The sequence below is a fragment of the Osmerus eperlanus genome, chromosome 5, assembly GCF_963692335.1.
Source record: "Osmerus eperlanus chromosome 5, fOsmEpe2.1, whole genome shotgun sequence".
Lineage (NCBI taxonomy): Eukaryota > Metazoa > Chordata > Actinopteri > Osmeriformes > Osmeridae > Osmerus > Osmerus eperlanus.
The window spans coordinates 6,136,592-6,157,815 of record NC_085022.1 but is presented as its reverse complement, the minus strand read 5'-3'; the positions used below and the strand labels follow the sequence as shown (position 1 = coordinate 6,157,815).

The 21,224-nt window shown below is 48.0% G+C and overlaps 2 protein-coding genes across 2 annotated transcripts in view; both read left to right on the top strand.

Moving 5' to 3' along the window:
- Positions 1 to 2,451: 2,451 nt before the first annotated feature.
- Positions 2,452 to 4,728, top strand: LOC134020991 (YY1-associated factor 2). Its single transcript, XM_062461391.1, has 4 exons — positions 2,452 to 2,610; positions 2,900 to 3,025; positions 3,372 to 3,524; positions 3,742 to 4,728. The coding sequence occupies exons 1-4, from the start codon at positions 2,585 to 2,587 to the stop codon at positions 3,977 to 3,979; spliced, it is 543 nt and encodes a 180-aa protein (XP_062317375.1). The 5' UTR covers positions 2,452 to 2,584; the 3' UTR covers positions 3,980 to 4,728.
- A 1,484-nt stretch (positions 4,729 to 6,212) lies between these two features.
- Positions 6,213 to 21,224, top strand: part of si:dkeyp-19e1.3 (USP6 N-terminal-like protein) — a 26,200-nt gene continuing 11,188 nt past the window's right edge. Inside the window, exons 1-5 of the mRNA XM_062461388.1 lie at positions 6,213 to 6,442; positions 18,348 to 18,421; positions 20,488 to 20,573; positions 20,899 to 20,938; positions 21,158 to 21,224. The exon at positions 21,158 to 21,224 is cut by the window's right edge and continues 14 nt beyond it. Of these exons, the coding sequence (XP_062317372.1) occupies positions 18,356 to 18,421; positions 20,488 to 20,573; positions 20,899 to 20,938; positions 21,158 to 21,224 (259 nt within the window). The 5' untranslated portion in view covers positions 6,213 to 6,442; positions 18,348 to 18,355. The remainder of the gene's footprint in view (positions 6,443 to 18,347; positions 18,422 to 20,487; positions 20,574 to 20,898; positions 20,939 to 21,157) is intronic.

Sequence of the window (21,224 nt, the reverse complement as noted above, 5' to 3'; positions counted from 1 at the left end):
GAGTCGCTCCCAAATCTGTGTCCCCCCCACAGTCTCTCAAAGCTGGGCCTGAAGGGTGAGGACTGAGTAGGCCTACTTGCCTGTTCCATTACTTTCTCGCCTCAAAGGTAGTTGGACTTTTCTGGGAACCATCTCCATGAGATGCCCCTAGGGTAGGCCTATCTCTGCCCTCCTTACTCAAACTGGACCTATCAGCAACAATTAGAACCACACTGGAGTTGTTGATTTCCCTAGGAGTTGAAGTTTGAGGACAACTTATATCTTACAGTAAAGATTGATTTACTTTCCGAAATACTCTGTTTTATCTTAACCTTGTACATGGTCTGTTTCAGTTTTAAACTGTACAATGTGTTGTTTTACGTGTGTTTTTGTTTTACCTGTGATTCGTTATTGAATGTTGTTGCAGTAATGCTTAGTATTTACTTTAGGTCAGGGTTAGGGTCAGGACTTGGTCCTCAAGCCTCTCATTCACCCTGGTCCTCGGCCCAGAGGCATCTCCCTTGCATCCACCTGCAACGCTTCAACTATGTAGGAGCCCCAGCACATAGCCCCAAAAAGTGCTCTCGCCTGTATTCTACCCAGCTGCTGGCCCATACACAGCCAGTTTAAAGCATCCATAGTTGATTGCGAACCTTTTAAGTGTACATATGTTTAGCAGTGAAAAGACACTGGTAACCAGCCTTTAAAGATCCTGTAAAGTAAATTCCATGTTTTGCTTTTAAGTACATTATATACGTGTGAAATGAGTTCCTGAAAGCATGTGCAAAGCGCTAAAACTTTGTCACACTGAAATGTGGAGTTAAACCGAAGAACAGTTTCTCTTCCGTTTTCAGATCAGGTTTTAATGGGCGGAGCCAGAAAATGCCCTATCTACGTAATTTCGCCCTATCTACGTCAGATCACTCAATGGCTCCTCCTGCTGTACTGTTATTGTAGCCTACATCAGCTAGCTAGCTAGCTTCAGGATGTCTCCCACCACCTGCAATTGCATCTTCCCTAGATGCAAGAACTCCAGCTGCGCTGCAACGACATTTAAGTTCCCTATTGATAATGAAAGGAAAAATAGGTGGATAGATTTTGTGAAGAGCCACGCTCATGGAAAGCTTGGATAAACTCCAACAGCCACCTCTGCACTGACCATTTCACGGCAGACAGTTTTAACATGGACCAGAGACAGACGGGGTTCACCAACACACGGCTTCTCTTGCAGCGCGGAGCCGTACTGAGCATCGCCCCTCCGGCCGTTCATCCTCCGGTCGCACCTGGACCATCCACCGCCGCCAGCAGTTCATCACTCAGTGTGCTTGTTATAATTATACTAGATAAATTTTCCAGAGGTATCTCTGCTATGAGTTAGTCAGGTGGCTGAGCGGTGAGGGAATCGGGCTAGTAATCCGAAGGTTGCCAGTACGATTCCCGGTCATGCCAACTGACGTTGTGTCCTTGGGCAAGGCACTTCACCCTACTTGCCTCGGGGGAATGTCCCTGTACTTACTGTAAGTCGCTCTGGATAAGAGCGTCTGCTAAATGACTAAAATATAAATAAAATATGAGTTAGTGCAAACCGCTAAATTGATATTAGGCTACTCGGTGTAGAATGATGGTATTTTAGTGAAATGGTAGCTAATGTGTTAGAAGTAGCCTAGTTGGAGAGCTCACTGTCTGCTGTCTCTGGTGTCCATTTTTACTGTTACAGCTAAGGGGAACATTTCATTTACATGCATCTGTATGTTTCACTCATTGAACAAATAAATTATAATTCTATACGGTTTTGTTCGGCTTGACATAGCGTCCATTATCTGGGTCGGAGGTAGGCACTAGGCAGCGAGGGGCGGAGCTTCAGCTCCTTCAGGCGACACGCCCCCCCAGTCTCAAGCAGAGAAGACTGCTGATTTTTTCACGATTTCAAAGCCTAATTTAACATACTTGTCGGTGTTATTTTTTCATTCGAATTTGGATGGGTAGTTAATAACACATTATTCTGTGGTGTGGCAAACTTGAAACTCGTTTCCAGGTCCACTTCACAGGATCTTTAAAGTGATGATACTGTATCTCGTCTAGCATGTCTTGACTTGGTCATACATTTCACAGCCGCCAGATCGCGCTGTTTTGTAAATGTCGTCTACTTGGCCTATTATAATCCCATTGGGAGTGCCTAGTGCTGCGTATGATCCTGTGATATGAGCATATGAGTTTGAAAATTGTATTGGGAAATGTTTTCAATTAAGGGGATCAATAGTTTTGTTCTGTGCGGTTTTATGTGCTCCTTAACCTGAACTGAAGGCCTAAGTAGGCTACCGGATCTGATGCATTGCTTATTTCAATAAAATGTTATGTCAAACATTGGTTACGGTAACTGGTAATCCAACTTTTACATTCATTTAGATGTTTTTATTTCATTTATGTCTTGCCTTTGGATGTTTGGATCTCTGTTGTGATTGCTTTGCAATTGATTGGACAGGATTCACCACGTGATCATCCTTCGACTGGAGTTTCCACGACAGCTGAAAGCAGCCGAACGGCTTTAGCATTCTCCTGTTTTAATAATCCAAACTGAACTAAAACAAAGATCAGGTTTCATAAAATGGGTGATAAGAAGAGCCCCACAAGGTAACTGTTTATATCTGGTTTCAAAGAGGTACTGAAAACAACTAGTGGCGATTACTTGAGCGCACGACGACCAATGGATGAAGTAGTAGGCAAGCATTGTAGCGTTCATGGCGGACTGGCTTGTTTTATGTGGCCGCTGTGACAAACACAGGCTACTGTATTATCCTCAACAATCTGTGTGATTAATATCAGATTCACTTATTGTATTAAGCTTTCGAGAAAGCGTTTGGTTGACCTCCGTATTGTCACGTCTAAACCATTGCACTCTATGCGTTTGTTTTGTCTGAAGGCCGAAGCGGCAACCCAAGCCCTCCGCCGACGATGGATACTGGGACTGTAGTGTCTGTACATACAAGAACAGTGCAGAGGCGTTCAAGTGCATGATGTGCGATGTACGAAAAGGAACGTCAACCCGGTAATTGTGCAATTCTACCCTGTTTTGATTTGTAGAACTGCCAGCAAGCATTCTTGAACGGAATTCAAGTTTCCAACACTCCACCTTTACTTATAATTAATTGATATGATTAGTTTTCCATGAAAACACTGGCTACATGCTCAATTATAAGGTTTTAAAAAGTTGTTGCTGTGAAACTGAGTACCAGCATTTGGAATGGTGAGGCACTGTAAACGTCTGTACCAGAATTAATTCATATTTATGTAGGCCTATATATCAAAAGTATTTACATTGGAGACTTGAATGTTGATTATGACTGTTTTTATCATCACCTAAAATTCTTTGGGTCTCTTTAATTTTCTCTCAGGAAACCTCGCCCTGTTTCTCAATTGGTCGCACAGCAAGTTACTCAGCAGTTTGCATCACCAACACAACCCAAAAAAGAAAAAAAAGAAAAATCGGAGAAAGAGAAGAGTGATAAGGAACCAACATTAAAAAAGAGCAGTAACAAGAAGACAAGGTAATTTTGTAATCTGTAATTGCCCTTTGTTTACATTTACATAAGATAAGGTAAACAACCCTTTTGTATTTTGTCTGTGAATTTTATGCAGCGCACTTTAAAATTGATGATCTTTCTTTCATGTTCTTGTTCGGTAGAATACATTCCACTAATTCATGTTGATATTCAAATATTTCTACTTATTGAAGAATCTCGTTTTTTTTCCTCTACCTCCCAGGCCTAGGTTAAAAAATGTGGACCGGAGCAGTGCCCAACATCTGGAAGTCACCGTTGGAGACCTGACTGTCATAATCACAGACTTTAAGGAGAAAACCAAGCCCACCTCCACCTCCTCCAGTGCTGCATCAGCAGACCAGCACAGCCAAAGTGGCTCCAGCTCTGACAACACTGAACGAGGGGTGTCCAGGTCCTCCTCGCCTCGGGGAGAAGGCTCTGTCAACGGGGAGGCTCACTAGCCCCCACCCCCAGCTCTCAACCGACAGGCTTAGCCCACGTCACCCAGTCATTTGTCAACATGCACATGTGAAACTTTTTTGCCTATTACAGTTTTTAATTCGGTCGGGGAAAACTGCGTTCCCGGTGAAGAGCGACAAGTTTTAGTTTTCTCCAAGGAAGAAGACCACATCAACATGAAATCAGCCAGTCTGTCATGATGAATGAACTGAGCACACCTGACAGTCATAAGGACCCCTAGACGTGCAGCTGAACAGTGCCAGGTGTCATGGCAGCATTCACAAACCTCAGTGTTATGTTGTCATCACTCACTTAGTTGATGGTGTCAATCTTTCTAATGTGGACTGTTGAAGACATTAGAGTGTTAGCTACAGAGGATGAACAGAATATGCATTATGAGAGAATGTGAAGCGGCCATCTCTTAATTGTAGATTGACGTTGAGTTTTTGGTAGCAGCAGACTTTGCACTTGATGGCATCTGGTATGGGTGTTCATGAGAAAGTTGTTTTAGCATTATTTCCAGTCTGGCCAACATTTTACTGAATCATATCACTGTTTATGTTACTGGTTATATCCAGCCATTTTGTTTTATGTCGATGAGAATCATCTCAACTGAAAGTTTGCGTAAAAAGTTTGAAACAATATTGTAAGAAATTCTGCTTCTCCACTTTGTAGAGTCAAGCATGCTATCATTAACAGTGGTTTATATTAAGATATTATGAAATAAAGCTGAAGTGATAGATTTATCAAGCAGTGGTAAAAATGTCTTGCTCAGTGTGGTTGGTATAGATTTCTTTCTTAGGGAGCTGGTTCTTATAGGTACCTTTTTGTGAATAGTAAATGTATGTTTGAATTATGTGAGTGTGCCGGTGATATTACCACATTTCTGAAGACTTAAGTAGTTGGATTGGAGTGGAGTTGGAACGTCCAATGGGAAGATCCACTGGCAGAGAATTGGTCCTTTGAGTAGGAAAAATGTATGATCCCGTGATTACCCCTGTTTTTGGTTTTGTTATGTCTGCCGTCAGGTAAGGAATGCAATGTCAAGCGGTTGCAGGTGGATGTGTATAGCTCGTGGTAGAGTAATTTGGTTGCATGCTCAAATCCTTCCCTGTATAACACTTTGGTTTAAAAACAAGGCCACTGCCAATATAACATGGGATAGATGAGGTTGCAGGCAGGCAGAGGAGCACAACACCGTCCCTTCAGGCAGTGTTAATCACCTTTGGGGCATGGTGAGTGGGAATGCATGGCTTGAGGTGTGGAGGCAGTACTGGGCTTGTTTTTTCATCCTGGTCCATAACATGAGCTCTTTTTCAATCTGGCAGCCATGGGTTAGCCAGGCCTCCACCGTGTAGAGCTTGGCTACCTACTAGTCCTTCACCACTCTGAAGGCGCTTGGGTTATCTTCCTCTATCTTGTTCCTCTGAATCCAGCCTTAATCTTCAATATTTATTTTCTTCAATAGTTTAATTACTTTTGGAAACCAATAAGATGATTACAAAAGTAAACGGACCGTATTATTAATAATTAAAATAGTTTGTATTCACTTTGACATTTCATGCAAGACAGACAGGTACAGTTATTTCTGGTTTCTCCAACGTGGAGATTTACATTACCCCCACATGATGGCGCTTATGGGACATATTTGTCCCTATGAAAGGGTACTTAATGGTAGTAATTCTGAGAAGTCTACTGAATTGAATGAATGTTGCCTTTCGTTTACGTTTTATCGTTTTATTTTATGACAAGAAAATTCTCCAGGAATTAAAATAAACATGGGAGACGTCAATCTGTTTTAAGGGTGCAGTATCGCCGAATGACAGCGCTCTGTCATCCGACAGAGGGCGCAGTAGACCGTGAATAATCGCTAATCTATGTTATCAAAGTAAATATAATAATATAACCAACCAAAATAAAACACAGCAAACGTTGGTTTAACATAGTCGATAACTAAGTGTATTTTATGAGACTAGGTAGCCTATCCTTTAGGCTACTTCTGTACACGGACCATGCCAAACCAGCTGCCAGGTAACAGCTAGCGACCCTAATCTCTCACAATATATCGCGCGATAATCCATATTTTGTGTAAAGTATCTCATTTAGTTTAGATACATAAAACCTTATTCTGTTTCTGAAGTTCCTTTGCTCTGTCAACATCCCTTTGCACATTTCTTTAGCGCGCGCGCCTCCAGCCGCTTTTCGCGCGTGCTTGTAATGTCACAGGCTGCCAGACAGTTGCGGTTCGTGGCATCTCACAAGAAAAGAGAGCGAGCGAAAGGGGGAGTGCAGTTGTCCAAATCGGCGTGGACTACTGAGAAACTGGCAAGCCAGCAAGCCCGTTTACAATAGCTATAACAGTTGTTTGGGTGCTATCTCCCCTACCAACAGTCTATGAGCGTGGAGAGGATGAGAAGAGGGATTTTCTTTTATGCTTTGAAAGCACAGAGAAGTCAGTCCAAAAGGTAACGTTAAGATCACAGTTTCTGTTCGGCTAGCTAGCTAACGTTAAATTATAAGTTGACAGCTTTTCTGTGATGGTCAGTCGAATCACAGAAAGGCGTGTGACTGTTTTGAATGACCTAACGGTTTCTGTTTTGTTTATTACGACTGTGTTGATAATGCAAATACGAACACATTTAAGCGATCTAACAGAAATAGTGGAATTGTATTCAATTGCCTTTGTTTTCTTATCATGCACACGTTAGAAACAGCAATGTAGCAAGACAGCTACTATACTAGGACAGTCACACTGATTACAGTAATGTACTATCTGGCTACTGTAGCTAGCCATTTTACCAGCTTGCTATAACCACACTTTAAATCGGGATATTCCACTGACTAAGATTGGCACAACCCATGGGGTTTTCCCATTGTAGTTGAGATGATAGATGCATAATCATGGTTACTCAGTGTACGCGTGAATCATTTTTGACTCTCCCACTACACTGAGTGAGCTCCCTGCATATTAACTTGGTCCGCTAGTGTGCTGAGTTCCATTGGCTACTTAACCTGTGGTCATATGCGTGCTTCATTCTGGCTGCATTCTGGCTTCTCTAGCGTCTGTTCTCCGTTCTGTACAGGAAGCATCAGTGGTTTTTCATGTGGCTTGTTAACTTGGCTACACCCTCTTGCATTTGACAAACAAGGGTACATCAGGAACATACTTTAACATTAACCAGTTTGAAATACATGACAGAAGATGGCAAAGCTCCTGTCAATCTGCTGATGAGCAACTGCCAGTTTGTTTGGGCATCTGCTCAATAAGGCCTTGGAATAGATGAGAAAAGCAGGGATTTTTATGGGTGGTGAGAGGCAGTATCTCGCCCTTACCAGCTCCCAACAGACACACATATTACGTACATGCATAGACACACGCGCCACATATGCTCCAGTCAGCAAAAGCCTAGGCCAGTACATTACATCATTCCATTAACTGGAGTGATTCATATTCATTGCAGGAATGCTTGGACAGAAGCTGTATTTTTGAGTGAAAGTTACCTTAAGGGTTGTAATACATGTTTTTAGAGTGTAGAATACTTTAAACAATTGGCTGTAGCACTTAGCCTTGGTGAATGTAATGCTTGACTGTGCTTGAGGAGGAAGCCATGCATCAGAAATGTGACGGTTGCCATGCCGTTGCTAGCTGAATAAAGTGAGTCAGCCTCTCTCCCCTTGACACTATCTGATTGCTCAGTCCAGCCATCCCGTTTCACTCCTTGTTTCTCTCCCTTACTCCCTCCATCGCCATCTTGCTCGTGGGTTTGAAGCTGTGTCCTCATAGGCTGAAAAATTCCCTGACACACCCCTTAGATAACAACACTTGCTCACCTCATCCTCAGCTGTGTGGCAGATGCACATGTTGGGTGTCACTGACTGATTGCATCCTAACACTTGCCCTACGAGGACAAGCAGAGTGCTTCAAAGTACTTGGAGTCTGGGACATGGAGTCTTGGAATGGAATGTTGCCTATCCTGTTACCAGGTTCAATATGTTTGTCTTCTCCTGTCCAGATCCTTTTTCAGGATCTGGATTTAGAAAAAACCCTAATCTGGTGATCCTACGTGGCCGGCACAGGGTGGATCTCATTTGAAAGCTGTATCCAGCTGTAATTTGGGTTTCAGATGGTAGCACATTAGCCTTTTGTTTGTGCAAAGCTCACAGGGCTTAGCCTTGCTTCGAAACAATGAGTGTAATACCCCCTGCTAACACCAACAGGATGTGTTTCATGCATATGCCAGCGCAGGGGGATCCCAGGCCTCAGTGTTGTTTTTGTCTAATCGTAGTAAGTTACAGAGCTTCACTGGTTTATTTGGCTCAGTCTACATGCTCTTTGACTCTGTAACTATTTGGGAGATTCCTGTGTAAAACGTTTGGACTGGTTGGAATGGTGAGAGGAGGGGGTAGAGGTGTTGAGTTAAGAGAGCTAGACATGCTCTTAAAATAAGTAAGGACAATGGGCAGACCACGCCAATCAATTACGAAAACTCAATTTCATAGAGGAAGTGCTGTAGTGATCTTTTTTTGTCAACCTGGTGGATATATCTCTGTAAATCAAATAAAGAAAAACAAGACTATACCTGGCTGCTAGACTGAGGCCTTAATGCTAATTCAAATTAAGTATATATAGCCTTTTGTTATAAATCCTACTGTTTGGCAGTGTGGTCAGATACTAGGACTTGATTGTCTTTCTGTGCTGGTTACATCAATGGCATTCGTTGTTTTTAAACAAAAAGGATGTCCAGCGCAATGATGATATTATTCCTCTTGAAGAGCATAAATGGCTCTTTTGTCTGGCTGAAAGGCTGCCTCATGACATGGTGTCATTTGCCCCAAAGCAGGGTGTCATCTGCCCCAAAGCAGGGCATCATTAACGGATGGAGAAGGAGACAACTGATACCAACCCCTCTCAAAGGAAATAGAGACATTTACTGTCTGTTTGTGGCCAATGTCATATCCTCTCCCTGTCTTTTGTTCTGCGTGCATCTTGGGAAACTTGGGGCAGGTTTCCGTTACCAGGCCACTGATGGGGAAGAGAAACCTATTTGAAAAAGTCAGGTTCTGAAATTCCGAGGTGATGAAGTCAGCCTAGGTTTCTCAGTCAGTAATTGATGGCAGTGTGTGGCGAATAAACGGTAACAGCCTCAGACAAGGACATACAAAAAAAATCGACTCTATAGTTACAGGGCATGTGCTCACAGCCAAGGTCGTAGTACAAGGCGTGTTTGTTTGAGAGAGAGAGAGTTCTCTCCGCCATTGCATGCGTCTGCTGGAGACTTGTGTGTTATAGACACTCATCTGACTTGCTGTGCCCCTGAGAATTATTGTCCTCCTATTCTCCTACTCCTTTCATTCAGTGAAATGAAGGTCAGACAAAGGCTGTAAAAATAGATTGTCGTCAGGCTGGTAATGGACAATGTACAAGATATAGGATAAGTTAAAGGCCAAAGCACCTGTACTTTCCTAGGTCTACCCTGGTCTACCCTGCCTCCCCAGCACAAACTAGGCCCTCACTTCCATTAAGTCTTGCTCTCGGTGGAAATGTTGCGATCAGATTTTGATCTTCCTCCATTGCTCCCCCCCATACATACATTTAGTTGTAATCCTGACGTTGGACAGTCCTCTCCCAGAGCTACATTTAGCTTGACGACCGTTGAACCACCAGTGAAGTACCACACTCGTGCATAATGAGAGCACAGTGTTTCTGCCAGGCTTTTGGCTCCTGGCCAGCTAGCTCTCTTTGCTCATCTCTGCGTGTTTGACGTCTGTTGTGAATTCCCTCGTTTGGTGAGAAATGGAATGTTTGGTTGTGAAAGAACCTGGTGCTGCAACGCTGGGGTGATGAATCGGATTGGAGCTGGGATCCAAACTGTGGATGTTAGGCCTATATCATATCTGTGGATGTTAGGTCTGTATCATATCTGTGGATGTTAGGCCTATATCATATCTGTAGATGTTAGGCCTATATCATATCTGTGGATGTCAGGCCTATATCATATCTGTGGATGTCAGGCCTATATAATATCTGTTGATGTTAGGCCTATATAATATCTGTGGATGTTAGGCCTATATCATATCTGTGGATGTTAGGCCTATATCATATCTGTGGATGTCAGGCCTATAACATATCTGTGGATGTTAGGCCTATATCATATCTGTGGATGTTAGGCCTATATCATATCTGTGGATGTTAGGCCTATATCATATCTGTGGATGTTAGGCCTATATCATATCTGTGGATGTTAGGCCTATATCATATCTGTGGATGTTAGGCCTATATCACACTGTAACGTTGCTATTCATCTCCTTTATGGTACTGTGATGGAAGCATGGGGTACACTTCCCCAGTCATTCTCTGAATTTAAAAACTGATCATGGTCCTGTGCCAATGGTAGTTGCTATTTCTTATTACAGTTTGGTTATTTGTTTGTCATTTCCCCTTCCCCTGGTTTAGGTTCAACACAATCCGTGTCTGTCCCTGCAATTCTACAGTGTCAAGTATACAAAAAACTCTCTCGCGACTCACAACATGCCCGTACTCTCAACGTGAAGTCCTGTCTCCTCTGACATATTATTAGATGCTGTACTTCTGATTCAGCTGTCTGTGGGGAGAGACGGCTTTTTCTCACAACATGGCTTTCTCAGCAGGGTCCAGTGCTCCACTGTTTATTAATACCTTCCCCTGCACATTCCTCAACCTCCCCCCATAAACGTGCTGCCACTCTGGGAACCGAGGCGAGTGGCTTGGCCCAGGCCGCTGCATGCATTGTGCTGTCATTGTTATATTTAGATCTTTTCCCCCCTGTAGGTAGAGCGGGGAGAGGGCCGAGGGCCAGGGGTGCTCCTCGGTTCTCAGGCCAGTGGAAAGTTCCCCCGGGGGCCTGCCTCCACTCCTCTGACCCCATCTTGTTGTTTCCTATTTTAAAGATGGTGGTGGAGGCAGGGCGGTGAGGGACAATTTCAGACCATAATGCATCGGGGTGGGACTAGCAACCAGAGCGAGCAAGAAAGGGAGAGGGAAGGATGATGATGGAGCGCACAGTTGGACGAAGAGTTGAATGAGGAGGGGGGGGAGCAGAAAGAGAGCAGAGAGAGAGAGAGAGAGAGAGAGAGAGAGAGAGAGAGAGCACAGAGAAGTGAGGGGAACAAGAGTAGAGAGCTATTCCTGGCCTCTCTCTCTGCTGCACTTCTGGATCTTGGCCCCCTGGGTCACACAGTCTCTGTGTCGCTGCTATTTTCTGCCTCAGTCCCAAACACAAACACCACTGTACTGCCTGTCCAGAGGAACGGTGGGAGGCAGACTAGACAGACGAGAGACAGCAGGAGAGAGTGTGTTTACCCCAGAGAAACATGGTTCTTCTCCAATATCAACCCCCAATCCTCTTGAGACCCAGCAATGCATTGATGTCCCCTGTAGTGGGTATTAGTTGGCAACTTCGCAACCATACTGCCCTTTGTATTCAATTATTTTGTCCAATTGAGAGGACATTCTGGGCTTTTTAATGACGACCTCAGGAATAGCCATGACATTCCAGTTTGTTTTGAAGACGGTTTATGCATTAGTTATGCATCTATGTTGTGACATTTCTTTTTAGAAGCCAAATCCAAGCACCGATGTAAAATGTGAACATTTTGAAAACTCTTCTCGAGAGTCCTTTCTATAGATCTATTCCTGTTTGTGCTTATGGATTCACTGTGGTCAAATGGACCAGCCAGTGCAGTGTGGGACTGCTTGTACCGGTGCCAGGAGGATGTTTTGGAGACGGCGGGAAACAATTGGCTATTGTCCACGTCCACACGTGCTGGCACACCGGCAGAACAAGCTCGGTGGAGCGAGTCTCTTAGACATTTTAGGGTACATGTGTCGAAAGAAAAAAACAGGGGCCTGTCAAGTACACTTGGTCAGAAAATCTTGCTTCAGAACTGCATTTCCATTGTGGGAAGTAGCCCAAAATATATGGGCGTTGGAAAGTGTCAGAGGCTGGCGTTATGTCATTAACGCTATTATGTCCAAAAATCCTCACTCTTACATCAGCCGTTCACAGTACGAGACGATATACAAGACATGAAAATAGTCTGTAGTGTAGGGCCAGAGACTCCCAAATCGTAAGCGTAGGGACTGAGATGGATGTCTAATCTACGCTTGTCCATGTCTGTGACATCTGGGATCCATACCTACTCCTTCAAAGGGACTCGCAGCCCGTTGATTATCTCCCCGCTGGCCTGCCGGGCCTTCCTCAAGCCTGAGCCACAGTGACATCCTGATCCTCGGGCCCTTCACTCCCACACAGCGCTGCTTTGTTCCCTCTCCCAAGACCCCGAGCCACACGGGCAGGAAATGAACAAAGCATCCGTTGAGGTCCATCTCGACTGAAGTCGGCGGCGGCAATAACGTTTTTCTTATCTGGGCCCCTCGGAAACCAGGCGCAGTCTGTGTGAGTATAGAGTCGCCTTTGATAGAGGGGCTCTCCGGCCTCCCTGTCTGCCTGTCTGGCCACGCAGGGAAGCGCGCGCACACAGAAACCTGGAAGTGCCGCGCTAAATTCCGACGGTATTTGCACAACGCTCCTATAGGTTTTCCCGTGACCTGCGGTGAAAGGACCGGTCATGTGTTCTCTTTCCCCTCTCTCTTTCGATGGCCCTATGTCACACGCGCAGACGCAGCCACACGGGTGTGACAACCGTCTGGGCAGGGTTGTCATGTGGACACTGGTGCCGTGTGGTGGCTAGTTAACCGACCTTCTTCCTCTGCTGTGGCGTTAGGCTGAAGTGTCTGTCTGCACGGCTCAGCCATGACACTGAACATATAACTGAAGACATCTCTTAAAGTCCTTATTGCTCTGGGGGCTTGTGGCAAATGACCAAAATGCACATTGCGGGGAAGACTCTCGAGGCCTGTTATTGTAGTCTGCCGTTCCAGGCCCAACGTCCGTTAGCTAAGTGCGTGCGAGCGTGCTCGCGTGCTCGCATGCATACTTTTATGTGGCGATTCAGACCGTCTCCACTTCCGTGTCCTTCTATAGGCCCCCCCGCCTGTTGGTGTCCGGAATGTAAAGCAGCCTCGCCTCTAACAATGCCAGACGAGACAATAATCCGGCCGACTCACACTAAAGCACACGTATTGTTATCACCATGCACTCCGGTTAGTGGCTTTACGTCTGGCCTTTTTGAACCTACATTGATAGTTGGAGCAGCGCCCGCGTGCTCCATGAATACTTCATAGGGCGTTAGAGCGTCACTTATTCATACCATGTTGAGACGGCATCCTGAGACTATGCCCACGAACACGTGGCGGCTGTAGTCTGGAGTGTCGTCTGCTCTGCCCTCGTCTGACTGTACTCCAGTAGCTGTTGTGTGTGGTGGCCTGTGCCAAGGCATGGCTCGGGGTGAAGCTGGGCTGAGCAGGGCAGGGCAGGGCTGGGCTGAGCAGGGCAGGGCTGGGCAGGGGTTGCCTTGGGTGGGCTGAAACAGTGGAGAGGAGGCCTGGGTGGAGGAGGAGGGGAGAGAAGGAGAAGAAGAAACGTTTATTCATCTTACAGGATGACGCACACAGGAGGGCTGGGTGGGAGGAGGGCTGGGTGGAGCAGGGTAGAGGGGGGGCTGGACAGAGGAGAGGGTAGGTGTGGGCTGGCTGGCCTGGCTTGGCAGCGTAACTGCTGAGGCAGAAGATCCTCAAGCTAACCCGACCATCCATGGACTGTGAACTGATCAGCCTGCGGCGTGGGCAATGGAAGTAGATTCCTGTTCTCTACCCTCTTCATGCCACCAGCAGTCTGAGATGCCTGTGTGTGTGTGTTTGTGTGTGTGTTTGTTGTGTTCACCACCAGTAGGCCACATTTGTGGGCTAGAAGATCCAGATAATATAGATGTTATCAAGGTCATAGTACTGGATATCCCTCTGGTTCTGGTCCACGTTCAATCTCCTTACAAGTTCTCAGACGCGGGGATTTAACCCGAATTGCTCCTGTCTGACTGAATTAACCAGTCGAGCAAAATGTGACATTTTATCTGAGCCGCTGTTCCTCTGTATTCCAGCCAGGAAGTAGGCTGCGCCCCCAGTCCCAGCCTTTACACAAACTAGATATGGTGACCCCACATATATACATATACAGACGCACACACACACACACACACAAGGCGTGTGTCCATCCGTCCTGCCCCTCCCTGCTGTTCCTCTCCACGGGGGCTGACCACAGCTGGACTGCTCCTCCCCCTAATCCCAGGCCTTTTCATCAGGACCCAGTCTAATCCACATCCAAGTCGGACTGGGACGCAGATTACAAGGGAGAGCACACGAGAACAGAAAAAGTTGAGGTCAAAGCAAACGGACGAGGCTGTGAGCTCCGGTTGTGTTGAAAGGAGCCTGCAGGCTACGTCAGAGCTTCTCGGGACTTCTCATGAGAAGACCTGCAGGAGGTTCAGAGCATGCAGCACACAATCTTGGCGTGGGTTTTTGAAAACCCTGGTCCTGGAGTCTTGTTTCGTAGGCTTACCTTATGGACCGTGAATATGGAAGGCCAGGCCACGGACGTATCCTAATCATAGATGCTAGATATCTACAGCACACAGCCCAAATGAGGAGTGACCTTCAGGCTGGGCATATTTAAATTGTCATTATTATATTCAAATGTATTTAATACTGCTGTGCTGAGATGTTATTGGTGCGCTGTAGTACTATTTTTTGTTTGCCGTGCTGCTCCACTTGTTGTTGTGGTGCTGTGCTAGTGAAAGCATATTGCGGGCCCCCTCACACATGCTAGAACTACAGCCTTCCACCGCCTCACCAACAGGAAGTGATGTCACCCTTCCCCGTATATACTCACATCCTATAGCCAGGTTATCTGATCTTGCGTGTTCACTGCCTTCCTCTTTCTCTTTGCGGCTTTGCCTCCCCGACGTTTCTCATGATATCGTGTTGTATCCTCCACCTCTGTCTTGTCCTGTCATCCCTTACTCCGTGCAGACCACACGTGGGCTCGGCTAAAGTGGTCACCACGTCATTTGAACATGTTCTCACTTCTCCTCTTCCTCCTCCTCCTCTTCCTCCTACTCGCGGCTCACCTTGTTAGGCTATTTTAAATCAAACCCACTCTCTCTCTGTCTCTCTCTTTTCTCTCTCCGTCTCTCTCTTTCCCTCTGTCTCTCTCACCCCCCAATTATCCTCATGCTGACTCTGCCTCTCTCTCTCTCTCTCTCTCTCTCTCTCTCTCTCTCTCTCTCTCTCTCTCTCTCTCTGTCTCCTGCGTGGGAGGCCACGCTGTAGTGGAGGACCGAAGACCGTAATCCTTCCCCTCCTCCACCTCCCCTCCTTCTGCTGACTCAGTTCTCCCTCTCTTTTTCCGTCGGTGTCGCGCGGGCTGCTCACCGCAGACAGACACCTCTCTGTCTCCCTGCCTCCAGAGAGAATCCCTCTCTGACGTCCCAGCACGGGTCATGTTCCACCTGAACCTCCAGCAAGGTGGTCCTCAGCTGTGCCTGACTCACAGACGGTGTTATTTAAACAGGCGTGCTCTGTCAGCACCAGACAGTTTGGTCCCTTTAGTCATATTCTCCTGATGTGCTGACTAGCCTAAAAAAACACACACACACACACACTCAGGTCAACGTATCCGGTAACACCAGGCTCTCTGAGTCCTGTTGGGGAGGGTTAGGCTAGGGATCAGGTAGGCCTAAATCATCACGCCCATCACGTTGAAGGAGTGCCCAGGGTTTCTTTTCTGTCCCTGAGACAACTACACGCACACACACACACACACACTCACACAATGCTATCAGCAGCATTCTTAGCCGGTTGGTCACAGAACGCAGGAAGCAAGCCTGGATGCAGATGAAGGACGAGCGTAGCAGACAAGGACCCTTCACACCTCCTGCCCCAGACTCGGGCTCAAGCGTAGACTCGCAGACATCACAATAAAGCCCTGGCACAGATGTCAGGGGGATCTTGTTAGTCACTTCTTGTCTGAACTGTTTCCATTCAGACTGCTTTTATTAGGACCAGCTTGGACTCGTGTGACACGGCCGTGAAGTGAGCTCCATGGGCCGTACCTGGTTAGAGAATCTTGTCCTAATTGTTGTCTTTCCTCATTTAAAGGCTCCTTTAGCAGCCTTTTTTTTCTGCCGCTGTTCTTGAATCTCTGCTGTGAGACCCTGGGCTGAGGGCCCAGTACTTGCCTGGGACATTTAGCAAAGACATTTCATAGACTGTGCTGACTCTTCGACCACAAACTAAAAATAGCCGACAGATACCGAAAGGGGAAGTGGACAGGACGAAGTAATGGGAGTAGAGAGAAGTGTACACTTCATTGGAGGGTCGAGACTGGGGCTGGAGGGTAGAGACTGGGGCTGGGGGTAGAGACCGGGGCTGGAGGGTAGAGACCGGGGCTGGAGGGTAGAGACCGGGGCTGGAGGGTAGAGACCGGGGCTGGAGGGTAGAGACCGGGGCTGGAGGGTAGAGACCGGGGCTGGAGGGTAGAGACCGGGGCTGGAGGGTAGAGACTGGGGCTGGAGGGTAGAGACCGGGGCTGGAGGGTAGAGACTGGGGCTGGAGGGTAGAGACTGGATGGGGGGGAGGGGGGTCTGTGAGCAGGGAGGACAAAGGCAGCTTGTGTTCAAGTGGACTTTCCCAGCCACACCTGCTGGATGTGGAGCTGCTGACCGTGCCACAACAGTGCTTGGGGCTCCAGCTGGTCACACATGGCGACAGCAGGCAGGGAGAGGGACTCCGCTGCTGTCGTGCTGCTGTCGTGTGTCTAGTGTGAGGGCGCGAGAGCCTCCGTGTGGAGGCCTCTGTGGTGGTATCGTAGATCCTCATCTAGTATCATATAGTGTAGTATGGTATCATAGAGGGGTGTCGTTCAGGCTTTCATGGGGCGGAGGATTACGTTTTTATAGTTTGACATTATAAAATAGACCTCCGTTTGATTGAGCTGTCAGATGAGAGCGGTGTACAGGATGGTGTTTTTGAGAGTTTAGGCGATGACACGGTGCAGATGATTCAAGCGTTTCTGAAACATAGGCCTTGTTCCATTTGATAACGGTTTAATGTGCTTTTTAGTTTTTACGTTAAGTGTCAGAATGTGTTTGGGTACGCTGTGCATGTTTCTGTGCCAGTGCCGTACAGTAGTCCCCCAAATATCTCTGTTATCCTAGCATAACTGGCATACTTTCCATGACCTAAAAGCAGTCTGGAAGTGTTCTTTGGTACATGAGCTGAAGGACTGTTCTCTCTCACCCACCACCTCCACCAGTGAACACCTGAGCTGCCCAGGGGACTGGGACTGGAGGGCTGGGACTGGGGGTTAGGACTGGGGGGCTGGGACTGGGGGGCTGGGACTGGGGGTTAGGACTGGGGGTTAGGACTGGGGGGCTGGGACTGGGGGGCTGGGACTGGGGGTTAGGACTGGGGGTTAGGACTGGGGGGCTGGGACTGGGGGTTAGGACTGGGGGGCTGGGACTGGGGGGCTGGGACTGGGGGTTAGGACTGGGGGTTAGGACTGGGGGGCTGTACAGAGGAGCTGGGAAGATTGTACTGGGGGGCTGGGACTGGGGGCTGGGACTGGGGGGCTGGGAAGATTGTACTGGGGGGCTGGGACTGGGGGCTGGGACTGGGGGGCTGGGAAGATTGTACTGGGGGGCTGGGACTGGGGGCTGGGACTGGGGGGCTGGGAAGATTGTACTGGGGGGCTGGGACTGGGGGCTGGGACTGGGGGGCTGGGAAGATTGTACTGGGGGGCTGGGACTGAAAACAGCTGTGGCCTAATGAGGGTGCCAGGCCCTCCTCACTATCCACCCATTCTCCCACGTTCCCATGGGGCTACGCAACAGACAACAACACGCACGCACAGACACAGACACACACACACAGCTTGTCATGACCCCAACTTCCTGACTCAAGCCTCCTGCCTGTTACCGTCCCTCAACATGATTAGCCCAGACGCAGCACAGACCCAAACAGCTACTTGCCTCTACCCAATCAGCCGAGCTCAGCATCAACCTGGCAGCTGTCTCTCCCAGGCCCCCTCCTTCACGGCTGTCTCTCTCTCCCTTTGCTTGATGGCGAGCGAAACAGAGAAGCACAAAGCTAGTGCTCCGCACCTGGTCAAGAACACACAGGAACCACGGGCTGGTGCATGGGACTCCTCAGTCTCTGCCTGGTTTTAGAACTTTCATTCTTACTGGGTGTTTGCTGAGCAGGACACAGTGAGAAGGCCACTGTCTGTGCGTGACTTGGTAGACAGTTCTACGAATGTCAATTTAGTTGTACAGCCCATTTCTACAAGTACATAACGGATGACTTCTTAGCTGGCTGAACACATTCATCATCCTTTCTCCTCTTCCTCCCCCCCCCCACCATCTTCTTTGATTTTCCAGATTTTGACATGAAGAAGGACGTAGACACGCTGATTGCCGAGGAGCGGGCGGACACCCTCTCCAAATATGACAAGGTGCGTGGGCGCCGCAGGCAGCCTCGGAGAGCTGCTCTGTGGCTACACACTGGGAGAGAGACAGTGAGAGAGAGAGTGAGAGAGACAGGGAGACACACTGGGAGAGAGAGAGAGAGAGAGAGAGAGAGAGAGAGAGAGAGAGAGAGAGAGAGAGAGAGAGAGAGAGAGAGAGAGAGAGAGAGAGAGAGAGAGAGAGAGAGAGAGAGAGAGAGAGAGAGAGAGAGAGAGAGAGAGAGAGAGAGAGAGAGAGAGAGAGAGAGAGAGAGAGAGAGAGAGAGAGAGAGAGAGAGAGAGAGAGAGAGAGAGAGAGAGAGAGAGAGAGAGAGAGAGAGAGAGAGAGAGAGAGACAGGTCTCACAGACGCCGTGGAGACGGCCAGACCAGCAGTCATGCAGCTTTTTTTTTGCTCTGCCGACTTCACTTCCTTTGAATATGATTAACGGTAGTATGCTCTCTCTATGGACTGTCAATCGACACTGTGGACGGTCTTTTGACAGTCTATTGATGAGCTATGGGCAGCCTATGGACTTAAGTGGTCTGTAGGAAGTCTATGGTGAGTGACCAAGTCAAAGCAAACATGTCACAGAGAGCTCTCTGGGAGAGACTGCATCCTCCCCTGCTCTCTCTGGGAGAGACTGCATCCTCCCCTGCCCCTCTCTGGGAGAGACTGCATCCTCCCCTGCTCTCTCTGGGAGAGACTGCATCCTCCCCTGCTCTCTCTGGGAGAGACTGCATCCTCCCCTGCTCTCTCTGGGAGAGACTGCATCCTCCCCTGCTCTCTCTGGGAGAGACTGCATCCTCCCCTGCCCCTCTCTGGGAGAGACTGCATCCTCCCCTGCTCTCTCTGGGAGAGACTGCATCCTCCCCTGCTCTCTCTGGGAGAGACTGCATCCTCCCCTGCCCCTCTCTGGGAGAGACTGCATCCTCCCCTGCTCTCTCTGGGAGAGACTGCATCCTCCCCTGCCCCTCTCTGGGAGAGACTGCATCCTCCCCTGCTCTCTCTGGGAGAGACTGCATCCTCCCCTGCTCTCTCTGGGAGAGACTGCATCCTCCCCTGCTCTCTCTGGGAGAGACTGCATCCTCCCCTGCCCCTCTCTGGGAGAGACTGCATCCTCCCCTGCTATCTCTGGGAGAGACTGCATCCTCCCCTGCTCTCTGTGGGAGAGAGATCCTCCCATTCCCTGCCTGCCAGCCTCCGCAGCTCAGCTCCTGCCTCACTCTCCTCCATCTTACAGACATATTTGCTGATAAGTAGATGCAAAGCAAAATGACAGACCTCGCTATAATGTCGATCAGTCCATGTCCCAAAGTGGGTTCAAGTTCCCATCCCTCCTGTGCGTTGCTCTGGATAAACGCGCCTGCTAAATGAATACAGTGTTTGTTTATTCTTTTGGTGTCCAACTGAGGGTGAATATGAACGCTTTGCCCCACATAGTGAGTCTCCAGGCCCCAGAGCAGTGTCTGGCGTCTGTCAACTCTGAACAGATTAGGGCAGGCAGAGGAAATGGGTGATTAGAGGTTGGGTCGATTAATGACAGCCCACAGCTGTATGTGTGTGTGTGTGTGTGTGTGTGTGTGTGTGTGTGTGTGTGTGTGTGTGTGTGTGTGTGTGTGTGTGTGTGTGTGTGTGTGTGTGTGTGTGTGTGTGTGTGTGTGTGTGTGTGTGTGTGTGTGTGTGTGTGTGTGTGTGTGTGTGTGTGTGTGTGTGTGTGTGTGTGTGTGTGTGTGTGTGCGTGCATGTTGGGGAACTGTTAATGACCATGGAACATATAGATTGTGGTTGCAGTACTCAGTGAACAATTAGGAACTTACACAACCATATAATCACTCCCTCATTTAGTTATTTGTTTGTTCTAGAAAAAGATCTTATAGGTGGCATGCCAAAATGATGATGATGAAAAATAACAGCAAACTGGTATTACATACAAAGCCTTTAGACGATGAAAAGGTCTGTCTTCATATTTATGATCTTCCAGAATTACGACCTGTTGACTGTCAACTTCTGATGACTTGTTTGATAAACACATGGCCGTGTTTCTGTGTGTGTGTGTGTGTGTGTACTTCCAGGGCAGGCAGGAAGGCGTCCACATTGACCCCTGGGAGGATGCTGACTACAGCATCTATAAGGTCACTGACCGCTTTGGCTTCCTGCAGTAAGTCTCTGTGACAGAGAGGGCTGCTCGGCCATTGTGTGGTCTTCAACTGGGGGCTGGAGATCCCTGGGAATTGGCAGGGATCTGGTTCAGGTTTAGGTTAGGGGGCTAAGGGTGTGATACACACTCACACACACCCATACTCATAGACACACACATCTCCATTCCCAGACACACTCACACACACCTCCATACTCACAAAACACTTACGCACACACAGCGCTGTAATAGACAGGTCGACACAGAGTAGATTCTATTCATCCAGCCAGATATTAACAGATGTGTAAATCGGACACGTCGTTGACTTGTGTTTCTGCCCTCTTAGTGAGGAGGAGTTGCCCACACCGAGTACTCTGGAGGAGAAGGTACGTACAGCAGGCGGAGGCTTGGTGACGTGTGTGTGTGTGCGTGTGTGCGTGCATGAGTATGGAGGTGTCTGTGAGTGGAGGATGGATGGATGGGTGTGTGTGTGTGTGCAGTGCCATCCATGACTAATACCCATAGTAGATCAACGTGCACTGGAGTATTATAGCTTGAAGGACCTCTCTGGTATTCACCATGTTGCCCCCCCCCCCCCTCCCCAGCATAAGCAGCTGGAGATTGAGCGGGTGGACAAATGGGTGAAGATGGTGAAGAAGTGGGACAAGTACA

Bases quoted from the DNA above. Each gene is read 5' to 3' on its own strand.
- LOC134020991 (XM_062461391.1), top strand. From the start codon at position 2,585: ATGGGTGATAAGAAGAGCCCCACAAG. The intron at 2,611-2,899 runs GTAACTGTTTAT...TTTTGTCTGAAG, and splicing joins GATAAGAAGAGCCCCACAAG to GCCGAAGCGGCAACCCAAGC. The intron at 3,026-3,371 runs GTAATTGTGCAA...ATTTTCTCTCAG, and splicing joins CGAAAAGGAACGTCAACCCG to GAAACCTCGCCCTGTTTCTC.